At 43.9% G+C, this 24,159-nt stretch overlaps 4 protein-coding genes and 1 long non-coding RNA gene across 5 annotated transcripts; 2 read left to right on the top strand and 3 right to left on the bottom strand.

Annotated features, from left to right (window-relative positions):
- Window positions 1–945: 945 nt before the first annotated feature.
- LOC127344890 (uncharacterized) lies at window positions 946–6,944 on the bottom strand. The gene is made up of 8 exons (XM_051371240.2): window positions 6,795–6,944; window positions 6,631–6,722; window positions 6,459–6,533; window positions 3,523–3,629; window positions 3,386–3,441; window positions 3,076–3,226; window positions 2,258–2,566; window positions 946–2,064 (listed from the first exon to the last, which is right to left on the bottom strand). Exons 1-8 carry the CDS (start codon window positions 6,939–6,941, stop codon window positions 1,205–1,207), a joined length of 1,797 nt encoding a protein of 598 aa, XP_051227200.1. The 5' UTR covers window positions 6,942–6,944; the 3' UTR covers window positions 946–1,204.
- A 180-nt stretch (window positions 6,945–7,124) lies between these two features.
- Window positions 7,125–11,804, bottom strand: LOC127344889 (putative disease resistance protein RGA3). Its single transcript, XM_051371239.2, has 2 exons — window positions 8,000–11,804; window positions 7,125–7,244 (listed from the first exon to the last, which is right to left on the bottom strand). Exon 1 carries the CDS (start codon window positions 11,360–11,362, stop codon window positions 8,003–8,005), a length of 3,360 nt encoding a protein of 1,119 aa, XP_051227199.1. The 5' UTR covers window positions 11,363–11,804; the 3' UTR covers window positions 7,125–7,244; window positions 8,000–8,002.
- LOC127344892 (uncharacterized) lies at window positions 9,152–13,309 on the top strand. The gene is made up of 3 exons (XR_007878291.2): window positions 9,152–9,263; window positions 12,352–12,471; window positions 13,117–13,309. It is a non-coding gene; the product is annotated as an uncharacterized lncRNA (long non-coding RNA).
- A 743-nt stretch (window positions 13,310–14,052) lies between these two features.
- Window positions 14,053–18,796, top strand: LOC127344891 (dihydropyrimidinase). The gene is made up of 14 exons (XM_051371241.2): window positions 14,053–14,223; window positions 14,338–14,675; window positions 14,778–14,948; window positions 15,325–15,379; window positions 16,024–16,293; window positions 16,376–16,587; window positions 16,733–16,853; window positions 17,170–17,257; window positions 17,330–17,408; window positions 17,633–17,720; window positions 17,807–17,847; window positions 17,959–18,011; window positions 18,113–18,269; window positions 18,359–18,796. Exons 2-14 carry the CDS (start codon window positions 14,601–14,603, stop codon window positions 18,548–18,550), a joined length of 1,602 nt encoding a protein of 533 aa, XP_051227201.1. The 5' UTR covers window positions 14,053–14,223; window positions 14,338–14,600; the 3' UTR covers window positions 18,551–18,796.
- A 180-nt stretch (window positions 18,797–18,976) lies between these two features.
- On the bottom strand, window positions 18,977–23,959 carry LOC127344888 (transcription factor HBP-1b(c1)). The gene is made up of 11 exons (XM_051371237.2): window positions 23,472–23,959; window positions 22,478–22,581; window positions 22,183–22,256; window positions 21,847–22,071; window positions 21,433–21,507; window positions 21,292–21,351; window positions 20,923–21,000; window positions 20,793–20,844; window positions 20,016–20,287; window positions 19,571–19,819; window positions 18,977–19,370 (listed from the first exon to the last, which is right to left on the bottom strand). The coding sequence occupies exons 1-11, from the start codon at window positions 23,570–23,572 to the stop codon at window positions 19,224–19,226; spliced, it is 1,437 nt and encodes a 478-aa protein (XP_051227197.1). The 5' UTR covers window positions 23,573–23,959; the 3' UTR covers window positions 18,977–19,223.
- Window positions 23,960–24,159: the final 200 nt, after the last annotated feature.

The following is a 24,159-nucleotide window of genomic DNA, read 5'->3' as shown; positions in this document are numbered from 1 at the left end:
TACCTTAAAATTTTCTTCCTTATTCGACACTGGAATTTTTTCTTCCCAATTTGACATCTAAACTTCATTTCTTTCCTAGAATGACACTACCATTTGTGGCGTTAGGTTCTTCCGTCACTTTTTTCCCGTTGACTAGAATACCCCTCAATAACTGATGGAACCAAAGCTGACCCAATCGAACTTGGAGAGCCTCTCGCTCCCGTCCCCTTCCTCGAGCCTAGCGGCGGCACGACTTGAGCCGAAGGGGCCATGTACCAAATGGCGGTTGCAAATGGCCTGTGTGTTTATATTTACTTTGGGGAATGTATCATGACAGCATACGTGCAAGGATGGACGAGAGGGTTGACAATGCAAAGTTGGTGAAGGAGCTAGCTGATGATATTAACAATATAAGAAAAAGTACTTTAGTCTCTTAGTTGATGTGAAGAAATTCATGGATGAAGCTGAAAAAGGGTTGTGGAGCAAAACTTGGCTAGGGGTAAGGACAACACTACAACTGCTAAGGAATTCGGGGAGAAGGAGAGGAAAAAGTTGAATGATGAAGTTGATATGTTGAAGTAGATGCAGAAATCTCAAGCAAAGATTATAAAGGTAAAGGTAGAAAAAATGGGATGATGAAAAGAAGGCTAAGGAGGGAAAGAGGAAGTTTGAATACATGCTCTATGATATGCTCAAATCTAGTGAGACTAACAAAGATAAGTTCAAAAGAATCAAGATAATATGTGATAAGTTATTCGATTTTCTGGAATTTAGTTCGTAGTTGATGGTGAAAGTGTAACGATGAAATTCTGATCCCTTTTTGCCAATTGTGTAATGTAAGAACTGAAATGCCAGAAAACCGAATCACTCATGATAAGATCACCAAATGTTGTACAAGTGACCATAACATGCTTCACGTGGGCAACCAAACAAGATTATTTTGCAATAGAAGGGCCAAAAGGAGGATGAACAGCCAACCAAACTTAATGGGGGTAGTAGCCATTACCATGCAGGCTACCAAACGCATCACCAGTGTTCGTGGAGCACAGACACGGATTTACATACTCATGGCGAAAAGATTCTGCAATTGATACCAGATAGTGAAGACACTGAGCAAAACAGGTTGAAGAGGGTTTTCCATAGTCCATACCCCATTTAAAGGTATCATTTGCTCGTTTACAGAACAAACCTGTTTGAATACTGAGGGGAGAATAACTAGCCAATGTTACAGCAAAATTTTCATACTTGACTTTATGGAGAGCAACTCTTCTTCAGTCACCTTTTTCCACACACCACCAACCAGTAATGCACCCCTCAGAGAGGTCACTTCTGGCATATCACAAATCTCATCTTCTGGCTGTGGTATTGATATTTCTTGAACGCCCTCACTATACAGCTGCTTCTCAGGCTGCAAATAAGAGTCAAACATTTCGGTCTGACCATCATGCTCAGAAATTCCATGCTCTGCTGTCACATCCTTCAGTTCATGATCGACGACATCAAGGGAAGGAAGAACAGCAGTTGAACTATATGAACAAGGTATCATCCCTAAAGGACAGGGGGTCCAGGACTTTGCTATAGACCACCTATTACGTTTCACTGGCATGCTTGTATTTAAAGTCCCCTCGGTGCCATCTTCTGCTAAACACGCATAATCCGGTTTCCTCAACTGCAACTTGAACATTTCCAGCTTCTCTGATGCGCTTTCAACTGATTCTTGCCCATTGGCCATGATTCTGGATTCAATGAGGGCACGATCTTTTGGTGACTTCTGCAGGGACAACGTAGGAAGCTTCCTCAATTTCTCCTTCATGTTATTACTGCCGGCCATCTCAATCAGCAGTAGTGCTGCATCTGCAATGCATCTTTCACCTATAACAGACAAATTCAAGAACTTCTGCAGAAGTTTTGCTAGACAGAAACGAGGGACGGAGTTCTTGTCTGAAGAAAGTACTCCTATCTCGTGGACAAGTCCAATACGGCCGGAATCCTTCAACTCTTTTATGCTTGTGACAATCCATAGAACCCAGGAGCACAAGTTTTTCGTTGTTGGCGACTCAGCAGGCAGGCATGCATATAATTCACCTACACATATAATGAAACTAATAAGACCAGTATATCTGTACAAACAAAACTACAAGAGCCCTGAAATTGAAATACTAGCATCAAGTCTGAACAATAAAATAAAATAAAACATGGCAAACCTTTCCGTATAAAGGAAATAAGGTCGCAGAGATTGGTAGAAATTTGAAAACAGGTCACCCTATAAGTGCAGTACCTTTGCATTCGAGGACGTCCCTCGTCTCAATCATTGCAATCACAGACTTCAGTATGTCAAGAAGCACTCTTGGTTCTTTTTCTGATAGTTTTGTTATAATAGTTTTCATATCTCCAATTGGTATTTGAGTTTGAGCACCAGATGTGTAATTTGCATCCAAACTATCTGTTTGATGCACATCACTGTTTTCATAGATTTCAGGGGCATCGAATTGCAAAAACTCCAACAGAACTGAGACAACCTCAGAGGGACATGTATAATATAGTCGGAGTACTTTTTTAATGGCATACAAAATATGTTTTTTGGAACCTGCAATTTAGAAGAAACTTAATTAACACCAAGATATCTTGGTCATGAAGATACATTGCGTTGAGAGACAGTTTAACCATCCAGAAAAAATAGACAGTCGTAATTATCAATGATTCTGACATAGCTAACTACACATGATTCTTTCTTTTGTAAGTACTGTACTATAAATAATTGCTATTCATCTCACTATCAGATTGTGGAAAACAAATTAACTCGAGAATATTCACAAATCATATCAATAGATGGCAAACAAAGGACTACAAACACAGTTATTCCAGTATTAATAGATGCAATACTTTTGAGCAGTTGAGAATGGAAGATGTAAGTAACTCAATCCCGAGTTGGCTAGCATCCTAGAAATAGAGAAAGCATCAGTCTCTTTTGAATGCAGAAAAATCTGAGTGCAAACCAGAGGAGAGAAAATCTATCTCTGACAACCCAGTCCCAAAGATACAGAATAAGTCCAAGTGCAAGCTTCACATTTCATGCTACCAGATGGCAATACTCACGTTTCCTTTTGGAACCTGGTTTTGCATTTTCGGTATCTTTGTCCTTCAGAATTTTAGTGATGTCATGCAATACAGAGCTTAGTTCTAGTCGAGCATCAGGAATAGCCTTAGTCTGAGAATCCCAGTAATTACACTTCACCCAGTCAAATGCCTGAAAGTAATCTAAATTAGTTAAGGATCAGAGCAGCGTATACATGCAACTCTAAATTTATGTTATTTATTTTAATTCCAAAAGCCAACATCCAGTATGTAAATAAAATAACTAGCTATCAGGAAGTCTTAGATATGCTGATCAATCAACTCACAGTACCTTAATGGCTGCCAAATGTAGCAGCCGCAGAGAGGGAAGGTCTTGATGTGAACTCTCTGCATGCGATAAATATCTTTATTAGGACTGAATTACAATGGTGCATATTAATCCAGTTGTATTACACAATAAATTCTAACCATGACGAATGTCGACAAGAATTCGCGGTATCCCAACAGTCTCGGCTAACTCGGCTATTGAACGACCAGTTTTCTTTTGTGGTTGCCCCAAAAAACCATTTACAAGCCTGGGAATAAGATTAGAGAAGTAGAAAATACAAGTTTATCGTATTGCATTTTTTTAACTTAAGTAGCAACAATGCATTAGGAGTCTACAATAGGTACACCCACACAAAGTAAACCCCATACATACTCATCATTGTTAGTCATTCCCTAATCATGCATACATTCAGCTTTTGATCTGATTAGTTATTCAGCTCTATAGTGCAGAAATCAAAATTAATAAAAGTAAGAATTCTCAGTAATGTTAATATGTGCATCTAGCATTGCACTTTTAATAAGTACTTGTTCATAACATGGTACTAAGTTGGGAACTCTTTCCTCGGAGACAGATGGCTGGTACTGACCGTAACAATACATAGCTAAATGAAGGCCCCATTTGACATTGTTGTGGATTATGATAACCTTATCTTGTTGAGCCGCTTTTAGACACTTCTGTGTTTGAATAGCTGCTCTTTTTTTATCAAGTTATTGCATTTCAAATATATGAGAGGAAATGTGAAACTGCTGAGTGACCAAACTTATCTAACTTTAATCTAACTAGTAAGACACCAATGCTAGCTATGGAATAAAAGAAGACAATGTAGAACATAGTTCACTAAAGTTATATGTCAAATTAATTAACATCCATGCTTTTGTTTAGGAAAACGCTTATCTTCCCCCGGGGGATTTCATCTAGCGATCGTCCGGGTCCGTTGCTCGCCGCGTGTGTGCCAGCGAGGCTTGGAGCCCCACCCACGTGTCGTTCCCTGCCTTATCTCTTTGCTCGCAGCCAGAGTCATCGTCTTCGACCATCTTCCTCACCCCTGCCTCCTTTCTTCCGTCCTCGATTGCGACCGAGGCGCCGCTTCTCCCTGTCGGCTGCTCCTCCTCCGCCATCACCGCCGCCTAGGATCCGACCTCACCGTCGCCCGCGTCCCCTCCTGTGGGCTACCTCAACTGCGCCCGATCGTACCTTCCCCACGAGTTGGAGATCCTCCAGCCACCGCTCCAGCACGTCGGCGGCGGCGTTCGTCTCCAAGATCTCCGGTGGTCCGGCCAGGTGGCGCTGCTGCAACCACTAGGCACCAGTGCTACATGCCATCGGCGGTGCTGCTGCCATGGCTGACCATCGTTGCTACAAGCCCTGAGTGGCGCAACTGCAACCTCGGGCCACGGGTGCTACATGTCGTCGCCGGCGCTGCTGCCAGGTCTGACCGCCGTTGCTACAAGGGCTCAGTGGCGCTGCTGCAACCTCCGGCCACAGGTGCTACATAGGCGCTGCTGCCGCCTGCCAGGGCTGACTGCGTTGCTACAAGGGCTAAGGGGTGCTGCTGCAACCTCCGGCCATGGGTGCTACATGCTGGCGGCGGCGCTGCTGCTAGGCCTGACGGCCGTTGCTACGAAGTGCCGAGGGGTTCTGCTGCAACCGCCGGCCACCGGTGCTACATGCCGTTACCGGCGCTGATGCTAGCGGTGCTCCAAAGCCAAGTCGACGGATATGGGTGCCGGCCGGAGCGCGTGGAAGCTGGACATGGGGGTGGGTCGGAGTGTGGTGGCGGCCAGAGATGGGGCGGGTCGGAGTGCCGGCTGCGCCAGAGATGGGGGCGGGTCGGAGTGCCGGCTGCGCCAGAGATGGGGGCGGGACGGAGCGACGACTTCGCCGGAGCTAGGGGAAAGGCCGGCTGCTGGAGATAAGGGCGGGGCGGAGCACGCAGATGTTCAGAGATGGTGGTGGAGCGGAGGAGCCCGACATCGGATATGGAGGCGAGGTAGCAGACGGTGCGACTTTGATAGTTGGATCGTGCGGTCTTCCTATCGCCATCCTACGGCTGTGCACCCGGGGGATCGGGGGATTTGATCCCCCGGGGGACGCTCAGCTCTGTCCTTTTGTTTATCAGGGCAGAAGATGAGACTGTAGCATGCTGCTATGCCCGTAGGTTTGCATGATCCCACTTGCCAGTGCTGAGAAGAGGAAGGCAAGAAAAGAAGTGAACAAACAACCAGCAACATGAACCTTTATAAGTATGAAAGATTTACCAAACAGAGCAATATAGTTTTCACAACTTCTCTTTCACAGAATCTTTAAAGATGAGCGCAGTTCAGGCAACAGCCACAAACTGAGCCGAAGAGGCGAAGAATCATATGGAAAGAGAACAAGTGAACAACATATGATATTTTAAAAATCAAACAAAAGGACTAATTGAGAGAAACTTTGGTCAGTGCCGCACTATGGTGGTTAGATAGTTTTTGTGCCATTTTGGCATTCTCCTATTCCGGAAGAAAACAGAGAAACAGGAAGAACAAGACCACAACATATTGACTCCTAAGTTAGTTCTAGACTTCTAGCAACCGCTAGTTAACTGCGACATCAGAATAACTATTATGAAGCTCCAAACAATTTCCAGAAGTAAATTATGTTCTTTCATCACAATCTCTTATATTCCAGAATAATCACCGGATGCCATGAAAATATGAAAACAGCCTCAAAACCACCAAATCAAGAATACTAACTTATTATCCTGAACTACTTGCACAATAGGATGTGTCATACTAAGCACCACATTAAATAAACTATATGTTCTTTCATCACAATCTCCTGTTCCAGAGAAAATTCTAGACCACATGCGAAATTGAGAATGTGAAAACAGCCTCAAAACCATCAACCCAATAATACTAACTTATTTTCCTAAACTGCTTGCAAAATAGGATGTGCCATGCATCCAAACCCGCCCAATAAAAGGCAGTTTGCCCTAAGCACCGCGTTAAGGCCACTAGCACATTTCACCCCAAGTAAATCGACAGGCATGGTCATGTTTGAGACATAAAGGCAAATGTATCACAGGTAGTTTCCTTACCTAATGATTGCCATACTGTGCAGCAAGGCGAGCATCTCATCCGACTCCAGCTTACCATTCCAAGCAGCTCCATTCCTAATGAGAGGAATTTTTTTCCATCACATACAACTTCATCCCAAATCCAAGACACGCAAACAGAGAATAGGTTGGAACTATGCGTCAAACAACATACAAGAAGAAGGGATCTCGCAGCCTTATCTCGAAGAGGGCTGCAGTCACCTCCACCGGGATCGGGAGGCAGCCCCTGCTCCGCCACGCCGCGATCTGCACCGAAGGAAACAGTCAAATTTTGCGTCCTACAGATGTTGGGGCCTTACAGGAAGACGATTTTCTTACCCTGCGGAGAGCGGCGTCGGGGTCGGGGTAGGGGGAGAAGATGGCGTCGCGGACGAAGCGCCACTCCGCCCAGCTCGACCACGGCACCAGCTTCCGGCCGGTGGTGTGGCCGCCGCCGCCGCCGGTCTCTTCCGCCGCCGCCTCCATCGGACCTCAGCCAAGCGGCAAATCTAAACCCTACTAAACCCACCGTGTAGTTTCGTTTGGGGAAAAGATAATGGCTCGCTGCCAGGGTGGGGCCAAAGGGTGTATGTAGGATAACGAGCGCCAAGCAGGGTGCTTTTTGTAATTTGCCAGGGGAGCTGCTGAGGCGCATCCCCACCGCCACCGGCCACCGGCCACCGTGCGGGAGCGGCCGTGGCCTCGCCGGAGGAGAGGCGGGAAGGCGGAAGCAGCCGGAACGCCTGCGCCGCCGCTTCTTACTCTGCCTCGCGCATTATCCGCTCTGCCCTGCACGACACCAACATGTGAGTACCCTCACCCCCAGTGTGCCAACCAAAACTGCAATTTCAGTTCGAGCCCGTGCTATAAATTGGATGTTAAGATGGTAGATTGCAAAAATGGAGAAAAATAGTCACAATGTGGTTTAATTTTAACCAATTTTTTGTTGTAATTTTCTGATATGAAACCTCCTAGACCGTATCAAGCATGGACGCTACCATGCATGAAATTGAGAACTTTTTTTTTGTTTTCGATAGATTTAGCATTGAAACAGATCGAGCTACAAGAGATTACATGTATTTAGATTTCTCCCAAGCCACCTCAGCTAACCCAAGCAGCGATCTACGCTGATAAGTAGAAGGTGGGATAATTCACCTTAGTATTCAACATTCGTCATGTTTTAACAAGCTTGATACAGATCTGTAAATAGCATTTCTTCAACTTCGCAACACTGTTGCTTTTCTTGGTTTGTGATTTCTCTAGTTTAGTATTTTTATGGTCTAGTTTATTCCATTCCTGCTAAATTTTTTTTTGATTCCTGCTAATTTTATTAACCACCCTGTGACTTTTGACATATAAAAACTAGAAACTATGTGAATCATAAATACTTAATATTATCATTGCTCGTGAAAAATCCATGCTCTCATCACTTTATTATGTTATCATAGTTGCAGTCTTCAACTGAATGATTAATTTGTATAGTGAATAAAATTGGAAAAGAGATATGATTGAAGCATCAATATCATTATGTGAAAATGTGTCACCTTCTATATCTGCTCAACCACAATAACGTCCCCATCAATCTCAATGTCTCTGATGTGAGCTATCTTGACTCGGTCCTGCCCACCTTCTTGACATCGTTGCGTAAGTTTTGGGCATTCTTTGATGTAAAGCTCCTTCAGTCCACTGGGCAGACCTTCTTCTGGCAAGCCTTCAATCTCTAGACAGTTGGAGATGTGCAGTGTTTCTAGGGAGGAGACTTCACACAGACTAGGAGGCAAACATTGGAGGTCATCACAGTGTGATATGTCTAAGAACTGAAGTGTGTGAGGTAAACGCTCTGGTGGAAAGTTACTGATATCAGGGCAATCAGCAATTTGAAAATGCTTGAGACGAGGAAGGTAACTTAGGCCATTTAGAAGTACAGGTGCTAGCAGAGCACATGATATGAGACGGATTTCTTCAACTGAAGTGGGAAGTAAGCCTCGCTCCAGAGTTGTCCATGGTACCAAACAAGGGCACTCATAGATGTGCAGTATCTGAAGTGATTTAAATGGACAGAAACACTCTTCTGGTAACGAAACGAGCTCTTCACAACGGGCAACTGTTAGACTCTTGAGGGCTATTGGATTGTGTGCAAGAAAGCCTACACGCAGAGATGTTAGATTCGGGCAACCATTGATGTATAGAGATGTTAGAGAAGACGGACAAGCTGCATTTTGAAGATCTGGAAGTGACTCGAGTCCAGATTCATCAATCCTCAGTGTTGCAAGCGTTGATGGAACAGGGGGTAACTTCTTCAGCTTGGGGCAATTAATGAGACCAAGTTCAGTTAATTGAGGGAATAACTGATCAGCAATATCAAAAATCCACTCTCCCAGATTCGGCATATCTTCCAATAGAAGCTCTTCTAACGCTGGAAAACATTGTATTTGGCCAATTCCTGTGAACTCGCGTCCAATTTGTGTCACCTCAGTTGCTCCCGCTACATTGAGAATTTTTAGGAAGGGAAGTCGGCCTAAAGGTGGGAGCTCTGTGTTTCTGCAGTTGCATATATGAATGGTTTGCAGATTGGGAAGAAATGAACCAGCTAACCAGCTTGGGAGCCTCATCCCTGGAAAACCTTTTATCATCAACTCCTTTAGATCGGAATGTGGTTGAAGGCCTTCCAGTACTTCTTGCTGATTTGGAGGAGTGAGTTTGCAGTCATCATCCCATATAAGGTGTAGAGCTCGAAGATGTTCTTTGGTTTTCAACTTGGCACAAACTGCATCTTGTTCATCAGCCACATTGTTGAGGCCACGAATGGTAAGTTTACCTTGCAACTGATCCATGTTTTTTAACTCTGTGATGTTGTGTCCGAGACGCTTCCAGACAATAAATTCTTCTAATTCCTGTAGGCAGATCAAATTTCCAATTCCAGGTATCCTTGACAGTAGCCTTGTACTTCCCTCTAAGTGACGCAGATTAGTGAGCTTAGTGATGCCTTGTGGCATTTCCCTTAGTGAACTGCAGTTGATTAGCCTCAGTATTTGCAAGTTATAGAGTTTAACAATAGATGCTGGTAATGTTTTTATTTCATTACTGCTGAGATCTAGGAAGCGAAGTTGTTTCAGATTCCCTATAGACTCTGGTAATTCTTTAAGACCTCTTCCATGCATATCAAGAACTCTAAGAAACTGAAGTTTCATAAAGACACCATCAGGGAACCGAGACATCTTAGAATTGTATCCATGGATCAGAATTAGTGTCCTTAACTTCCTAAACCCGTAGAGTGGATCAAAATGCGTGCTCCTGGCACCGGTGCATGCAAATGAAAGATGACGGGTCTTGGTGGCATTGACATATCTTTTCCCGTACTCAAATTGTTCACAGTGCTCCATGGAAACAGATGTAGCAAGGTCATGCATTGCATCATGCATCACATAGTTCTCCTTGAAGGGCTGAAAAAAAGACCTGCTGACTAGCTCATTAAAATATGCATTACCAGAATCCTCCGGTATCCTCTTTCCAGATTGCCTGATGAAACCGAGTGCTAGCCAAATCTTATTCAACTTTTCTCTAATAAATATATAATCTTTGGGGTATACAGAACAAAATGCAAAACACTGCTTCAGATGTGGTGGTAAATGGTTGTAGCTTAGCCGCAGAGCTGGCAATATGTTGTTCTTGTCTGCTGGTAGCTCCCATATGTCATTTCTTAGTATGTCCTTCCACTCAGCTTCATCTGCTTTGCAAAAGAGGAGGCTCCCTAATGCTTTCGATGCAAGAGGCAACCCCTTGAGCTTCTTCACAATTTGCCTACCTATCAACTCCAACTGTGGATATGTGCTGCAATCACCATCCCTGAATGCATGGCTCTTGAAAATTGACCAGCTATCATCATCCGATAGTTGCTGTAACTTGTAGGGCTCTATTCCTCCCATGATTCTCCCAACATTCTCATTTCTCGATGTTACCAATATCTTGCTTCCAAGCCCTCCTGAAATTAAGGCTGCTCTATAGCTGAGCCATTTATCATAGTCTTCATTCCAGACATCATCCAAGACAAGCAAGTACCTCTTGCCCCGCAATACTCCAGAGAGAGTTTCCTGGAGCATATTCATGTTGGTTATCTGTCCACTGTTAACGCTGATGCTAGGAAAGGATTGGTCATAGGCGGCAGCCTCGAGAGTTTCTTCTGTTAGCTTTCTCCCGTCAAAACTTTCAGACACGTTGATCCAGATCCTTAGTTCAAAGTGTTGTTTCACTCTGTCATCATTGTATACCATCTGCATAAGAGTGGTCTTACCAAGCCCACCCATGCCAACAACTGGAACTACAGAAACATTGCAGGAACTATGTCCATTATCAGATAGCATCCGCCTCACCATCTCCTCTCTGTCTCCCTCCCTCCCAAAGAGAACTGAACTGTCTACAAGAGAACTTGACTGCGGTCTCTCTGAGGTCTCACGCCTGCTCATTTCACCTAACATCTGGAGCCCAATGGTGTCGCGCTCTTTTGCAATTTTATCTAATCTCTCCAATATGCAGTCAATCTTATGCTTTATCCTGTACTGGTAGAGATTCCTATGCAAGAAGAACGAAGGAGAACTGACACTTGCCTTTGTGGAAGGTCTCATCTTCCTATGCTTCATATACATAATCTTGGCTGAATATCTGTCGAGCAGATCATCAACGTCATACGCGACGTCCTTAAGCTTTGCTAACCATCCCCGCACAGACGCATCTGCCAGCTGCTTCACCTCGGCATCATCGAGGAAGACTTGCAACTGAGAGAGAATTTGAGAAAGGTTCTCCAGCTTGCCATGGATGCCCCTGCAAGATTTGAAGTGATCAAGAAGTGCTTCTGATAATTTCTGGAATAGGGTTTGCATGAAGGCTCCTAAGATTGCTTCTGCTGCCATGGGAGTCTGTCTCCTTTTTCCCCACTGTTCGTGTTTCTCACTTGTTTAGTCTGTGAGGACGAAGAAGTGAAGGAAGTTCACGGTCGTGAGGCCCATGTGCTTGTTAGGACGTGTTGACCCCACATCACCCAGAGGTGCTGAACCATTTCCATGCAATTCCCGTAGTCTGAGCATCAGTAGCAAATGGTGACTTCTCTTCCATGTGAAAACTAGATTCTACGCGCCAGATTTTTCCGTACAACTAGCCTAAGCCTATTTTGCCGAGGCACGTGATCACGTTAAAAGAAGTTTCTGCTCATGATGATGCAATCCAGTTCAACTGAGAAGCAGGGGAGGAACCATCCCCGCACTTCGAGATATTTAGCAGCTCTTTTGGACAGAGAGCTGTTTGTGGTGGTTGGTGTACCTAATGTTTTGCCATCTGTTCGCACCTCACTGGACGGTTGACTGACAGGACCTAATTATTGAGGTTTCTTTCAAAGTGACACCAAAGAAAACTGAAAAATAAGTGGACTGTATTATAATTCTAAGGGCCTCTGTTTGCAAAATTTCAAAAACAGAGCATGGGCGCAGCTTGCAGGTGTTGCCCCCTGCCCTTCGACATGACAACAGTCGACATTCTGCTACTTTCTTCTCTGCTTCATTGACAACTTCGAGTTGTGGCCCTGTCTTGGCCCGCTTCGCTCAGACCCTCCTCCCGTTGGAGTGAATTCTCTGCCCGTTGATGGCCGGAGCGAATGATGGCGGCACATGTGGTTGCCATTACGTCCTTGGAGGCATCCTCGTGGGCTCTGATCACGACTCTCCCCTCCTCGATCACCAGGGAAAACCCTAGGTTTGGTTCACCAAACGAGATGGTGGTGGCGTCGTGGCATGGCACTATCCTTGGTTACCTGTGGAACCATTCGATGTTGCACTGGGGTGATGACCTCTTCTTTCTCGCTGGGGAGGCTTGGCAGTGCAAATGATTGGAGTGTTCCTCTTCTCAGGGCATGGGTTTCTGCGGCATCGGCACATCCTAGACCATGTTATCCTCAGTTCTAATCCGGCCCTGCCTTCCACTTGCCGGCTCCTCCTTAGGTGCACTTGTTGGGGAGTATGTTGTCCAGGTAGCCCTCGAGTCTTGCTGGAGTGCCTACTCAATCAGTTGTAAGTAGTTTCCTAAGGATGACGTGTTTTTGTTTTTGTTTTTGTTTTCCTATCCTAAGCATCGGTCGGTAGGGTGTCCATTGTAAATCTTTGTAGCTTTCATTGCCCGTACTTTATTAGTGTTTTGTTCTTAATGAAAATGACGTGCTTCCAGGCATGTTCAACAAAATCCTCTGAAATTTCTTTAAACCAAATAGGCTCTAACGGGAAAGTTATACAATCTTGTTCAGGAAGATGCATCATCTGAAGTTTTATGATTAAAAAATAAGCTAATCCCAGTTAATACAAATATAATTAGAATCAAATGTATGAAACCGTCTTTGTGTCTCATGCAAAGTTTTGTTTCTTCAACATCTTAATTGTAGACAATTTTTTAAAATGGAATGACTGCATGGATACACAGTATTTATCATGGATATGCCGCTGTCGCTTCACTTGTGGCACTTACTTCTACATTGAAATATACATTGTGTTGTTCTTATATATTTCAAGATATGCTATACTGAGGTGTTAGGTCTGTTTCAGTTAAGCTCAAGTTTAGCTCACCAAAAAATGGGCTTGCCCAAGATATGATCATCACACCAGAACTTTCTTGTTTGATTCAGGTAACTTGTGGGTTTAAAATTTTCATATATAATCATATTGGACAACAAGCCTAATCGGTATGTCCAAGATATGACCATCACACCAAAACTTTCTTGTTTGATTCTTGTGGGTTTAAGATTTTCATATATAATCATATTGGGCTAGAAGCCTATGTCTAAGATATGATGTTTGTTCCAGAATTTTGTTTTTTTTATTCAGGTGAGTTTCTTCCTTGATTGGAACTCTGAAGATAGTAACTAGCTTTGGTTCTCTGGTGTAAAAGAATGTGATGTCTGTGATGCTATAAATGAAGGGGATGTTGCTGGAGTGTATCCAGATTCCACTCCATGAACTGAACTGACAAAAAAAAAAAGATGGTGTTCTTCTAGTCTTTGATGAAGAGACGAATGGCTTCTGCTTGGACTGTGGTGGGGCTCAAGTGTGCTTTGGGGTCACTCCTGACTTGGCAACATCATGGATGATCATTCACATGTTTGGGTTGTTCCTTACAGACGGCCCTACAGATGCCAAGAAGAGTGGCGATCACAAGTTTTGGAGGCTCCACTGAGGAAGACTGGGAGAAGGATTTTTTCTAGCACTCCCTGTTCGAGGCGCGAGGCAAATGAGAATGTTCTTTGACGGATGCAGTTCAGTGTTCACGTCACCAGGTATTTTGCTATTTCCCGTTATTGTACTGCTGTTAGCTTCATGCTGCTGATTGGCTGGTTCAATCCAATGTGCAGAAGCACTCCATGATCCATCGTACATAGATAGTCACAGAATCCTCACCTCTTACGACTTACGGCACATGATGAGAAGCGTTTTCCGGTGAATATTGGGTCTAAGTTTTTTTCCTTTTATTTGAATATAAACCTATTTGGTATGTCCAAGATATGATGATAATACCAGAACTATATTGTTTGATTCAGGTGAATATCTGCCTTGATTGGAACTCTGAAGATAGTAGTATAACTAGGTTTGGTGTTTCGGTGTCAGGTGTCTGCCATGCTATCAACGAAGGGCCGATTGCTGGATTGTATCCAATCCATGAACTGGCACCCTCTCAGTTCGAGGCCACTGAGAAAGTTTTTAGACGGAAATGGCAGCTGCAGTCTCCGCCTTACCAGGCAATTTTGCTATTCCCCATTATTGTACTGTTGTTAGCTTCATGCTGCTGATTGGCTGATGTGCAGAAGCACCACAAGCGCTGTTCTTGACATATGATGATCCATCTTATTTAGATAGTCACAGAATCCTCAGCTCTTACGGCACATGGTGAAAATGACCCTGGGCTCTGCAAGTCAACAGCTCGTGAAGGAGATTATCCGGATAGATTGGGCCATTGGGGCCGCTCCAGCCAATCCGGGGGCATTCTGTTAAGACAAATACTCTCCCCTGTCAGCCACTGCTGACAGAGAGAGAAGGCGTGAAACAAAGGAACAAACTGCTTTGCGACTTGCGAGTGAATCGCAGGTAGGAGGAGTTGGAAGTGGCGGCCCGAGCCATGGCGACTACCTGCCGCCTCATGCTGATCCTGCTTGCCGCCGTCGCCGCGGCGGCGTCTCACCCGGCGCACGAGGTGGGTGCCCCGCTTCGTCTCATCTTTGATGTTTCTAGTTTCATTGCGCTGGTTGGTATTTTCCTTACGCGATTGGATTTTGGATGTGTGCCTGAATTGAAGTTCTGCGCGGCCGCGGGAGGAGGAGGAGGAGGAGGCGCCGGCAGCTGCGGCGGAGGGGACGGCACGAGGATCCTGATCAAGGGCGGGACGGTGGTGAACGCGCACCGGGCGGAGGAGGCCGACGTGTACATCGAGGACGGCGTGGTCGTCGCCGTCCGGCCAAACATCCCGGTGAGTGGTCGCCGTGCGTTTGGGAGATTCGGATTGGTTGCCCTTCCCTCCTCGGGGTGTGGAATCTTGGGATCGGGGAGGCAGACGCTTGACTTGAGCGACCACTCTGCTGCGCGCACATGTTGCCATGTTCGACGATGCCAATTGTCGCTGCTTATTTTAGGGAGAAAACTGATAGTACTGCTAGTTCGCCACAAAAGCATTGCTCATTTTAGGGCGAACTGATACTGCTAGCTCATTAATGGTAAACTTTAAATGTACGGATGGAAATCTGCAGGGGCAGTAATAGTAAACAGTAGATTTCGACTATTTACCTTCTTTTTGGGGTGTCAATGAGGAACCTAATTAGTTGTCTTCTGTTTCCATATACTTTCAGGTTGGTGACGATAATGTCAAAGTGATTGACGCAACTGGAAAATATGTCATGCCAGGTGATTTCTTGCAACTGTTCTAAACATTGAGAATTCTGTTTTTTTTTTAGATAAAGGGAGCCCCGGCCTCTGCATCAAATGATGCACACAGCCATTTTATTGAAATATTCAGCGTTTAAAGTACGATCGAAATTAAGATTACAATCATGGGTCAGCCATGGTTGCAACATGAATCAACCAACGGAACAAACGACACGAAACAAGGCTAGCCATACTCTATCCTATTACTGTGTCGCCATCTAGTAGCCCGGAAAAAGAAGTCCTGAGTGACCTCCAACAGCCGATTGCACCCAGTAACCAAATCCTTGCGCTGGTCCTCCGGAAGAAGGAAAGCCCAAAGTTGAATCCAGTGCACAGCTCGAAGAATAACCTGCAAAAAGTTAGTACCCTTTTGATTATTAAACACAATATCATTTCTGGTTCGCCAAATTGTCCAGCATATAGCAGAAATCCCAATCCTAAATTTAGTCTTATCCTTCATTGGAACTCCATTTAACCAGTTCCCAAACATATTATTAATATTCAACGGAGGTGGTATGTTATATGCAAAATAAATCATTCTCCAAACAATTTTAACAAAAGGACATGCAAGGAACAAATGATGAACTGTTTCATTAGCATCAAGCTTCTGGCAAATATGACAGGTGGAATCGACCCGCACACCCACCTGGAGATGGAGTTCATGGGAACTGTTACCATAGATGACTTCTTTAGTGGTCATGCTGCAGCGCTAGCTGGTGGGACAACAATGCACATTGACTTCGTCATTCCAGTAAACGGAAACTTAACTGCGGGCATCGAATCCTACAAGCACAAGGCAGAAAAATCTGCTATGGATTATGGATTTCACATGGCCATTACGAAGTGGGATGATGAGGTTTCCAGGGAAATGGAAGTGATGGTCAAGGAACATGGTGGGTGTATACTCTCTTTTGTATTGTTGGATTAGTGTTATGTAATGTTACATGACGCAAATCCTCTGTGCCAAAATTTCAGGGATCAACTCTTTCAAGTTTTTCATGGCATACAAGGGTTCCTTGATGGTCACCGATGACCTCCTCCTGCAAGGCTTACAGAAATGCAAGTCTCTCGGTGCCCTGGCTATGGTTCACGCAGAAAACGGGGATGCCGTTGCTGAAGGGCAACAGCGGATGATCGATCTTGGGATAACTGGTCCAGAAGGGCATGCTCTGTCAAGACCTCCAGTTGTAATTCCTTTGTCTTCACTGGTTCATGTGCTTTTATTACAAAAAATATTAAGCCCCTTCATGAGATAGCTACAGCATGAGATTTATGCTTTCCTCTCACAGAAAGCAGTGATGAGTCAGTTACGTTTTCTCTTATTATCTGCAGTTGGAAGGTGAAGCAACTTCCCGGGCAATTCGATTAGCAAAATTCGTCAATACACCGCTGTATGTTGTTCATGTGATGAGCATTGATGCAATGGAGGAGATTGCCAAGGCTAAAAGAGAAGGTCTGATGCTTGACCATTTAGTTCAAACAAGTTCCGCGTGCATGCAAACAAGCAAGAGTTGTTTTATGAACATTTAGTTTCAGAACATTGGTTAGTTTCCACTTTGTAGTCCCGGACAGGTTTCTTTTTTTTTTCTACATACGCCTCCATCTAGGAGCTGAGCTTCATACAACACCAATCCCAACATAACTTGCTGGGGCTTAAGAACTGAGTGGTCCCATGGAATTTATCACATCCAAAATCTATGTTTATTTGTGTTTTCAGTTCTTGTCAAATTGTGAAACAAAGTAAGTTGATGTAAAGTCGAACTTCACAGGGCAGAGAGTCATCGGCGAACCAGTGGTATCTGGGCTAGTCCTTGATGATTCTTGGCTTTGGGATCCTGACTTCGCAACTGCTTCAAAGTAAAATAGAAACACATGCTCAATATATGCTTATGTAGCTGTGATTCCTCTTATATCATATCATGCTTGTAGGTACGTGATGAGTCCTCCAATCCGGGAAGCAGGGCACGGTAAAGCACTTCAAGCTGCTCTTTCATCAGGAATATTACAGGTGACATGCTCGAGCTGCACCTTATAATTTCCTAAAGCACAAAGTTGCGGAGTCCTTAAGATAAAAGCGCTTCAAGCTCTCTTTAGCTTCTTTGACTGAATATTGTTTATGAGACAGTTGATAATAATGGAATATGATTTGCTAAAAAATTGTTTGTGCATTACCTACTAGGGAATAGAAACCTCCCTTGAATAAACACCTAACTTTTATTTGTTCCTGTGCAGCTTGTGGGAACTGATCATTGCACCTTCAATTCCACTCAGAAAGCTTTTGGTTCTGATGATTTCAGGAAGATTCCTAACGGTGTAAATGGTAGGCTTGACGAAAGGAAACTGTAGGTTGTGTCATTATGAATAAAAGCTGGCTAAGACGTCTCTCTTTTGAATACTTGACCCCAGGTATTGAAGAAAGGATGCATATAATCTGGGATACTATGGTGGTAAGCAATGATTTCCAATGTTGTTTCCAATAAATTTTAAGTTAAACCGGGGGTGCTCCATTGGTTTCATGTCAGTATGTCTGCCCTCTGACTTCATAAGATGTAATGCAGGAGACTGGAAAGATCACTGTCACCGATTATGTGAGAGTGACAAGCACAGAATGGTACTGCAGAAAATCAATAGCTCAATTAAAACAAAGTTAGAAATAAAACAAAAATTCATCAGTTTGAAGTGTTATGATTCATATTACTCAAACCTTTTCAGCGCCAAGATCTTCAACATATACCCTCGGAAAGGTGCAATCCTCGAGGGATCTGATGCAGATATCATCATCCTAAACCCCAAAAGGAGCTTTGTGATGGGTACCCACACTCACCATTCAAGGTCCAACACAAACGTGTATGAGGGCAGAAAAGGGAAGGTTGGCTCCTCATTGCTCACTAGTCACTACTGTATCTGACATAAAACCTTGGGATCTAACCTTCGGATGTTTCTGTCTAACTGGTGTAGGGACTGGTAGAAGTCACCATCTCAAGAGGGCGAGTGGTATGGGAGGATGGCAATCTGAATGTTGTGCCCGGCTCAGGAAGGTACATCAGGACGCCACCTTTTGGCTACCTCTTTGATGGCATTGAGAAGTCGGATGCCATCTACAGAGCTGGCCTCCGAGCTCCTGTAATACGTAGCAAAGCTGTAGCTTAACTGTGTCCATGGCTGTTCTTATTGCCCCTGAGCTTCATTGTATATACAACCAGCCATATTTATATTCAGGTTCAGGTTAGGTGAATTTGTAAGTTACATACAAGGGTCCTTTTTTTTTCCTATTTTGTGAGCATACATAGCACGTTTCTGATTAAGGAAGCACATAGCCGCTTAAGTTCCATCACATTGTAACTAGAAAATGACACTTTAATAAGCACCTGGTAGGACTTCCAGACATTTGCCCTCTGGGATGGTTCAGTTTGGACCTGGTTTAGGATACGTTGGTAATAGACTTGAATTGTTAAATTCCCGATCATAGTTAGCATGATGCATGCACAATAAGGGCATCAGGATGATCACTAATTAGTCTCTGAAGCATGATTTATGAAGTAACTGAGCTTTTCTTCAAAACAGAACTCTCCAAAATAAAACTGACCATTAAGCCCATCGCTTTGCAAGATCTCAAATTATTCTGCGAGTATTTACATCTCCACTTTCCAAAAAAAAATATTACCAACTTGTCCAATAATTGAAAATATGATATGATTCTGAATCAAACCTCTCATTAATACAACATTGTTGAGAATCTAGGGAGTACGGAGCACCTGAATTCCTATGGGGCTAATACAACACAATACCTAATAACAATATCCTATTCATGAACTTATTCAATTTATTCCCGTGGACGGGCATGCCAAAGGGAACTCAAAGCGCGTAGCCGGGAGAAGTAGTCACTTATTGCAAGCAGAGCTCGTGCAGATTGACGAGTGGTTAATATGCGTTGCAGTTGCTGAAGGGTTTGCAGCCGCAGATTATCAGCCTGCAGATACGAAATTGTTGAACAGTTCATCACCAGTTACCTTGTTTGATCATGTGTCAGTTCGAATCCAAAATAGTGATCTAAGTGTATTACAGTACATTGTTGCAAGATACCCAAATAGTTTGCACGAAGCACCTTGGGAAATATGCAACTAATTAAGCAGAGGAAAGAGGATCAACTGCATGGTTTGTGTAAGTTACCTGCCGTAGGAAGTTTTCTAGTGTTCCAAGTTTTCCCATAGCCATTGCCATCTGTCCCATGTAGTTTGCAACATTGCCAGAAGATCCTGCAGGGCCCAGGGATCCAGATGCTAGGGTTTCTGCGAGTGACTGTTGTAGTGCCTCCATGCCTTGAGAAAGAGCATCTTCAGCTTGTTGAGAGGACTGTTGCAGGTTGCATACGCCTGTAAGCTGCTGCTCAGTAAGAGGTTCTAGTTGACCTCCCAGTAACTGCAGCAGATAAGTCAGTATTAAAGAACTTGATGGGGACATAGTTACTATTGATCACAAGTTAATTATCTTAGCTTTCTATGAGGGATGTGCAAGAAAAACTCCCATTATGCTGGGTCCTTGGTGATTAAGTGATTACATGCAGGAATTTTGAATTAAGGAATTTAATTTTGCCTGCAACATGAACTGTTGGTACCTTAAGGAGCTCAGATGACTTGAAGCCACCCAACCACATGAAACACCTCTCGGCAGGGGTCTGCCACATCCCAGACAGCACATGGAAAACATCTGCTTTGGCTGCTACACCCTTGAGCCTGAAAAACTCATCATAGTGTGCCATGATGCTGTCAACAATACTCCGAAGATCGTCATCGCCAGCATGTGCGTTGATTGCGGCCCTCAACTCATTTATATGCTTGTTATGTTCCTCCAACCATCGTGCATACTCCATGTCAAATGCCATAGCACCTACAAAATACAGAATTTTTAACATAGAAGACAGTGACAAGATAATGGCACAGAAAAAAATTAGCTTTGCCAAATGCCAAGGTTTGCATGTAAACCTAATAATCTGTACAAGGTACACTACTTATCATGGTATACAAGCCTATGCTGACATTCCATCCAAGGATGTAATATTTACTCTATGAAAAAATAGAAACTAACAAAAGGAGTTCATTGAATCAAAATTGGGTAACTATATTTGAAAGCCCAAAACAGCGTGTGTACAAAAGGAAATTGATACCTGCCAAGAAATCAGCCAAGAATGGTATCATGTGGTTGTATCTAACTTGTTTTATATTAATAAAGGGCCGTATGCATCGATTGATGCAGAGGCTGGGGCTTTTTCCCCCTTATCGAAAAAAAATCTAACTTGTTTTATCTACCACATCCTAAGGAGCACCCAAGAAAAGGGCAAGCGAGTACAGTACACAGTACTGCTGACACCAATGTAACTTGTAGAGAATATTACCATTTCCACTCGATGAGTGAGCTTGATCCCCTGACGATGAAATAAAAATACCCTGAAGAAGTACTCATTGGTCAAATGAAAAAGTTGCATGTTAAATCCAAAAACCTATATTGGCATATAAAGCAAATACCTGTTGCCGCGCCCGTTGAAGCTCTTGCTCTAACTTAGTAAGTTTCAATCTACTACTCTCAAGGTTTTGGACATATGCCTGACAAAACCAAACGGTGAAACAATGCAAATCAATTCTAGTAACTCAACTAAGAATACATAAAATAAAACGGGGAAATGGGTAGGCTTAAGATGATAATAATAAAAGATGCCAACCAAATGTACCATTGCAAATAAAATCATGTGCTAGGCTCAAAAAGATTGAGCAGCACAAAGCCAATGCTCCCATGGTAAACCTTTAACCGAACGAGCATGCTACCACAGTAGGTGATGCGAGCACATCATAAATGTAATTTGATGCGAGCAAACATTCAACAATATAAAAGCTCACCTTCTTTCTTAAACGGCTTTTCCTAGCAGCTTCACGGTTTTGCGCAAGACGGCGAAGTGACTGTTGGTCATGAAAAATTAAACTTTCAATAATGAGTCATGTATGATCAACAAAGCATCAAATATGCAGTATTATCTGTACCTTGTGATCTAATTTTTCCTTTGATTTATCACTAGAATCAGAAGCCGTGGGAGCAGCAAGCTGTCCTTGTTCAAACTGTTAAGCAGATAACCATTAAACCACTATGCTTTGGTAAAAGCTGATAGCTCAGACTAAAACAATTAAAAAAAACTATGAAAAACTATTGAAAAATTCATTAATTGTGTTTATCAGAAGTTACATTCATTTAATCACAGGCAACTAGACACTGAGCAAAGTCCAAGTGCATAATACTAAAATTTCAAAGATCTTTTAGGAAATACAAAAACTCTTTCATGGCACAGTTGGAAAGAGAATTTAAATCTCCAAAACTTGTGGGCATGAAAAGTTGAATATCAAGTGTGACATCACAATGAGACAGAATGACAAAGATTTGAGCTGAGAATGGTAAGGTACCATTTGGTTCCTCTCATCCATGTCTATGTCTGGATCACTCGATGTATCAGTCCTAGGACTTGTATCAGCCATACTTGACTCTCCCCAGTTCTCATTGTTACGAGTTCTTACTGCTACTAGACTTGGTTGTGCTCCCTTTTTCTGTAGTAGTGCCTGAGGATCAACTGTTGTTATTTCTGCTGCAGCTGCTGCAGCTGTACTAGCTAGATCAATCGGAGAAATCGACTGCAATTTGGGGTGCAAAAAACTTCATCAATTCCTAATGTAGATGGAATATCACTTACTAAATGGGTGTCCAATCTGTTACCAGGAATCATCAGTACATGGCCTGCATACCTTTCCGTAATTCCCAAACTGAAGGGGGTCACTGGTAAATGTGTGAGTATTTGGCTTCAGATTGAACAAAGTATCTGAAGATCATCAGAAAATGAAGGAGAAACTAGTCAATTTTAGTAGCCATTAACATCCACAGTGCTACTTATAGAAATCAACATATGAAACTGTAATAATGTACTACGTATGACGAAACTATTTTTCACCAACAGAAAATGCACAACACTAAAATCACTGGAAAACAATTGTAAGAGGTAAGTTACTAGTAGCATAGTTGACTGAGAACAGAGACACATACTTGTACCAAAATTGGCAAAATCTTCTATTCTGAATCCAGCAGACTGCGCAAGCGCCCCAAAATCAGCAACTCGAGAAGGCTGCATGACGTTCACATCTGTGGGGCTGCAAAAAGTATTGTTCACCACAGTTAAGTAGGGATCAGAAAACAACGTGCCTGCAACAGAGCTCTTCTCTTTTCTTATTCTTATCTTGCAGATCACACACTCCCATCCCGTACTGTTCATCCACTAGTTGGACTACACATTTCTTTTCAATTGCAAGATTCACACGGTCATTCAATTGCATCGGTTGCGAACTTATGTCTATTTACCAACCCATCAGAGGGACCACCCACATTTGATAATAGTCAAGAGCAAGAGGATCTATCTGGTCCATAATTTCTTCAGCATGTATGTATGCATGATTAAAAACTCTGAAGATCACACTAATCCCTAACACGTACAGTACTTCATTCAAGTCATTACAAGAGTTGACCTCAATTGTGCACGCCCAGCCTGCATGCTTTATACCCTTTTTCGAAGATCTGGACCTACACAGCAATGAGTTGCAGTGTACTGGATGAGGACATGTATGTGTTTTTGTCCAGTAATCACCTATAAGCCTTTGAGAATTGAGAGTATTCATCATGATGCAGAAACGAATCAATGATATCATGGCGACAAGAGAGCGAGGCCTCATGGCAATCATTGCTCATTCGTCTCTACAGTTCCTCCCCACGCATAGAACAGCAGCAGCCAAAATCCTATAATCATTACGGCACTCGAGCTAAAGGTCGCCACACTCACTCCACAACGACAAGAGCTAATCAGAGCAAAAGCGGCCGGCTTTTTCGCTCCTGGAAAGCAGGAACAATCAACGGCGGCAGCCCGGCGCCATGATTGATCATTTGCTAACCAGAAATCAGGGATCGTAACCGCATCGTGCAGAGCAAATGGGACAACGGAGGAAAGCATTAGAGAAATGGAGAGGGGGCGGCGCGCCCGCGCACGTACATGGTCATGGTGTGCTGAGGAGCCCCGAAGCCTGGCATCGGCCCGCGCGCATCTCCCGCTGCCGCCGCCGCCGGCCCTCCTCCTCCTCGCCTACTTTCCATCGGCCGGCATCAATCACCGTGACTCATCACCTCAGCTCACCTCCGACCAGCCTGCGGAAGAGGAAGCAGAGGATTCTTTCTCCAGCACCGCGGCGGCCACCGGCAGAAGCTAATCAAGAACGAGCAGAGGGGGAGACAGAAAAGGCTAGGATCTTTCAATGTCTGATCAGTTGAGCGAGTAGTGTGGCCTGACGGGGCTGCGAGGTGGTGGTGGCCTGCCGTGGGCGAAGGGGAGGAGAAAATGAGGGAGGGGAGGAACGGTGGAAGCTGGGAGAGCCCACCGGCGACAGTGGCACAAGGAGGTGGGAAGAGCTCAGTAGCTTAGCAATGCAGCGCCTCGAATCCCGGACAATTTTTTATGATGGTTTCTTGGTTTTGCGAGTCCCGTTAGAGGAGGAGTGACGTTTGGACCATAGCAATCTCTAGGCGGGAGCCATCCTCTGCCTCTGCACCCACAGTGGGCCACTGTGAGGCAGTCAAGCCTCGTCACTTCACAATGGTTGTTGTCTAATGAATTTCCTAAGTTTTATACCTACACTGGAGTTCTTAGCATGTACTCCCACCACTCTGATTTAGTCTATATATTT

The sequence above is a fragment of the Lolium perenne genome, chromosome 3, assembly GCF_019359855.2.
Source record: "Lolium perenne isolate Kyuss_39 chromosome 3, Kyuss_2.0, whole genome shotgun sequence".
Taxonomy (NCBI): domain Eukaryota; kingdom Viridiplantae; phylum Streptophyta; class Magnoliopsida; order Poales; family Poaceae; genus Lolium; species Lolium perenne.
The sequence above is the reverse complement of the archived record's forward strand: the minus strand, read 5'-3'. Positions and strand labels throughout refer to the sequence as shown.

Bases quoted from the DNA above. Each gene is read 5' to 3' on its own strand.
- LOC127344889 (XM_051371239.2), bottom strand. From the start codon at position 11,362: ATGGCAGCAGAAGCAATCTTAGGAGCCTTCATGCAAACCCTATTCCAG.
- LOC127344890 (XM_051371240.2), bottom strand. From the start codon at position 6,941: ATGGAGGCGGCGGCGGAAGAGACCGGCGGCGGCGGCGGCCACACCACC. The intron at 3,630-6,458 runs GTAAGGAAACTA...TCTTATTCCCAG, and splicing joins CACAGTATGGCAATCATTAG to GCTTGTAAATGGTTTTTTGG. The intron at 2,567-3,075 runs GTGAGTATTGCC...TCTAAATTGCAG, and splicing joins ACCAGGTTCCAAAAGGAAAC to GTTCCAAAAAACATATTTTG.
- LOC127344888 (XM_051371237.2), bottom strand. From the start codon at position 23,572: ATGGAAAGTAGGCGAGGAGGAGGAGGGCCGGCGGCGGCGGCAGCGGGA. The intron at 21,508-21,846 runs GTACCTTACCAT...TCTGCTTAACAG, and splicing joins TGGATGAGAGGAACCAAATG to TTTGAACAAGGACAGCTTGC. The intron at 19,371-19,570 runs GTAACTTACACA...TCGTATCTGCAG, and splicing joins TAGAAAACTTCCTACGGCAG to GCTGATAATCTGCGGCTGCA.
- LOC127344891 (XM_051371241.2), top strand. From the start codon at position 14,601: ATGGCGACTACCTGCCGCCTCATGCTGATCCTGCTTGCCGCCGTCGCC. The intron at 17,848-17,958 runs GTAAGCAATGAT...GATGTAATGCAG, and splicing joins TAATCTGGGATACTATGGTG to GAGACTGGAAAGATCACTGT. The intron at 18,270-18,358 runs GTTGGCTCCTCA...TAACTGGTGTAG, and splicing joins ATGAGGGCAGAAAAGGGAAG to GGACTGGTAGAAGTCACCAT.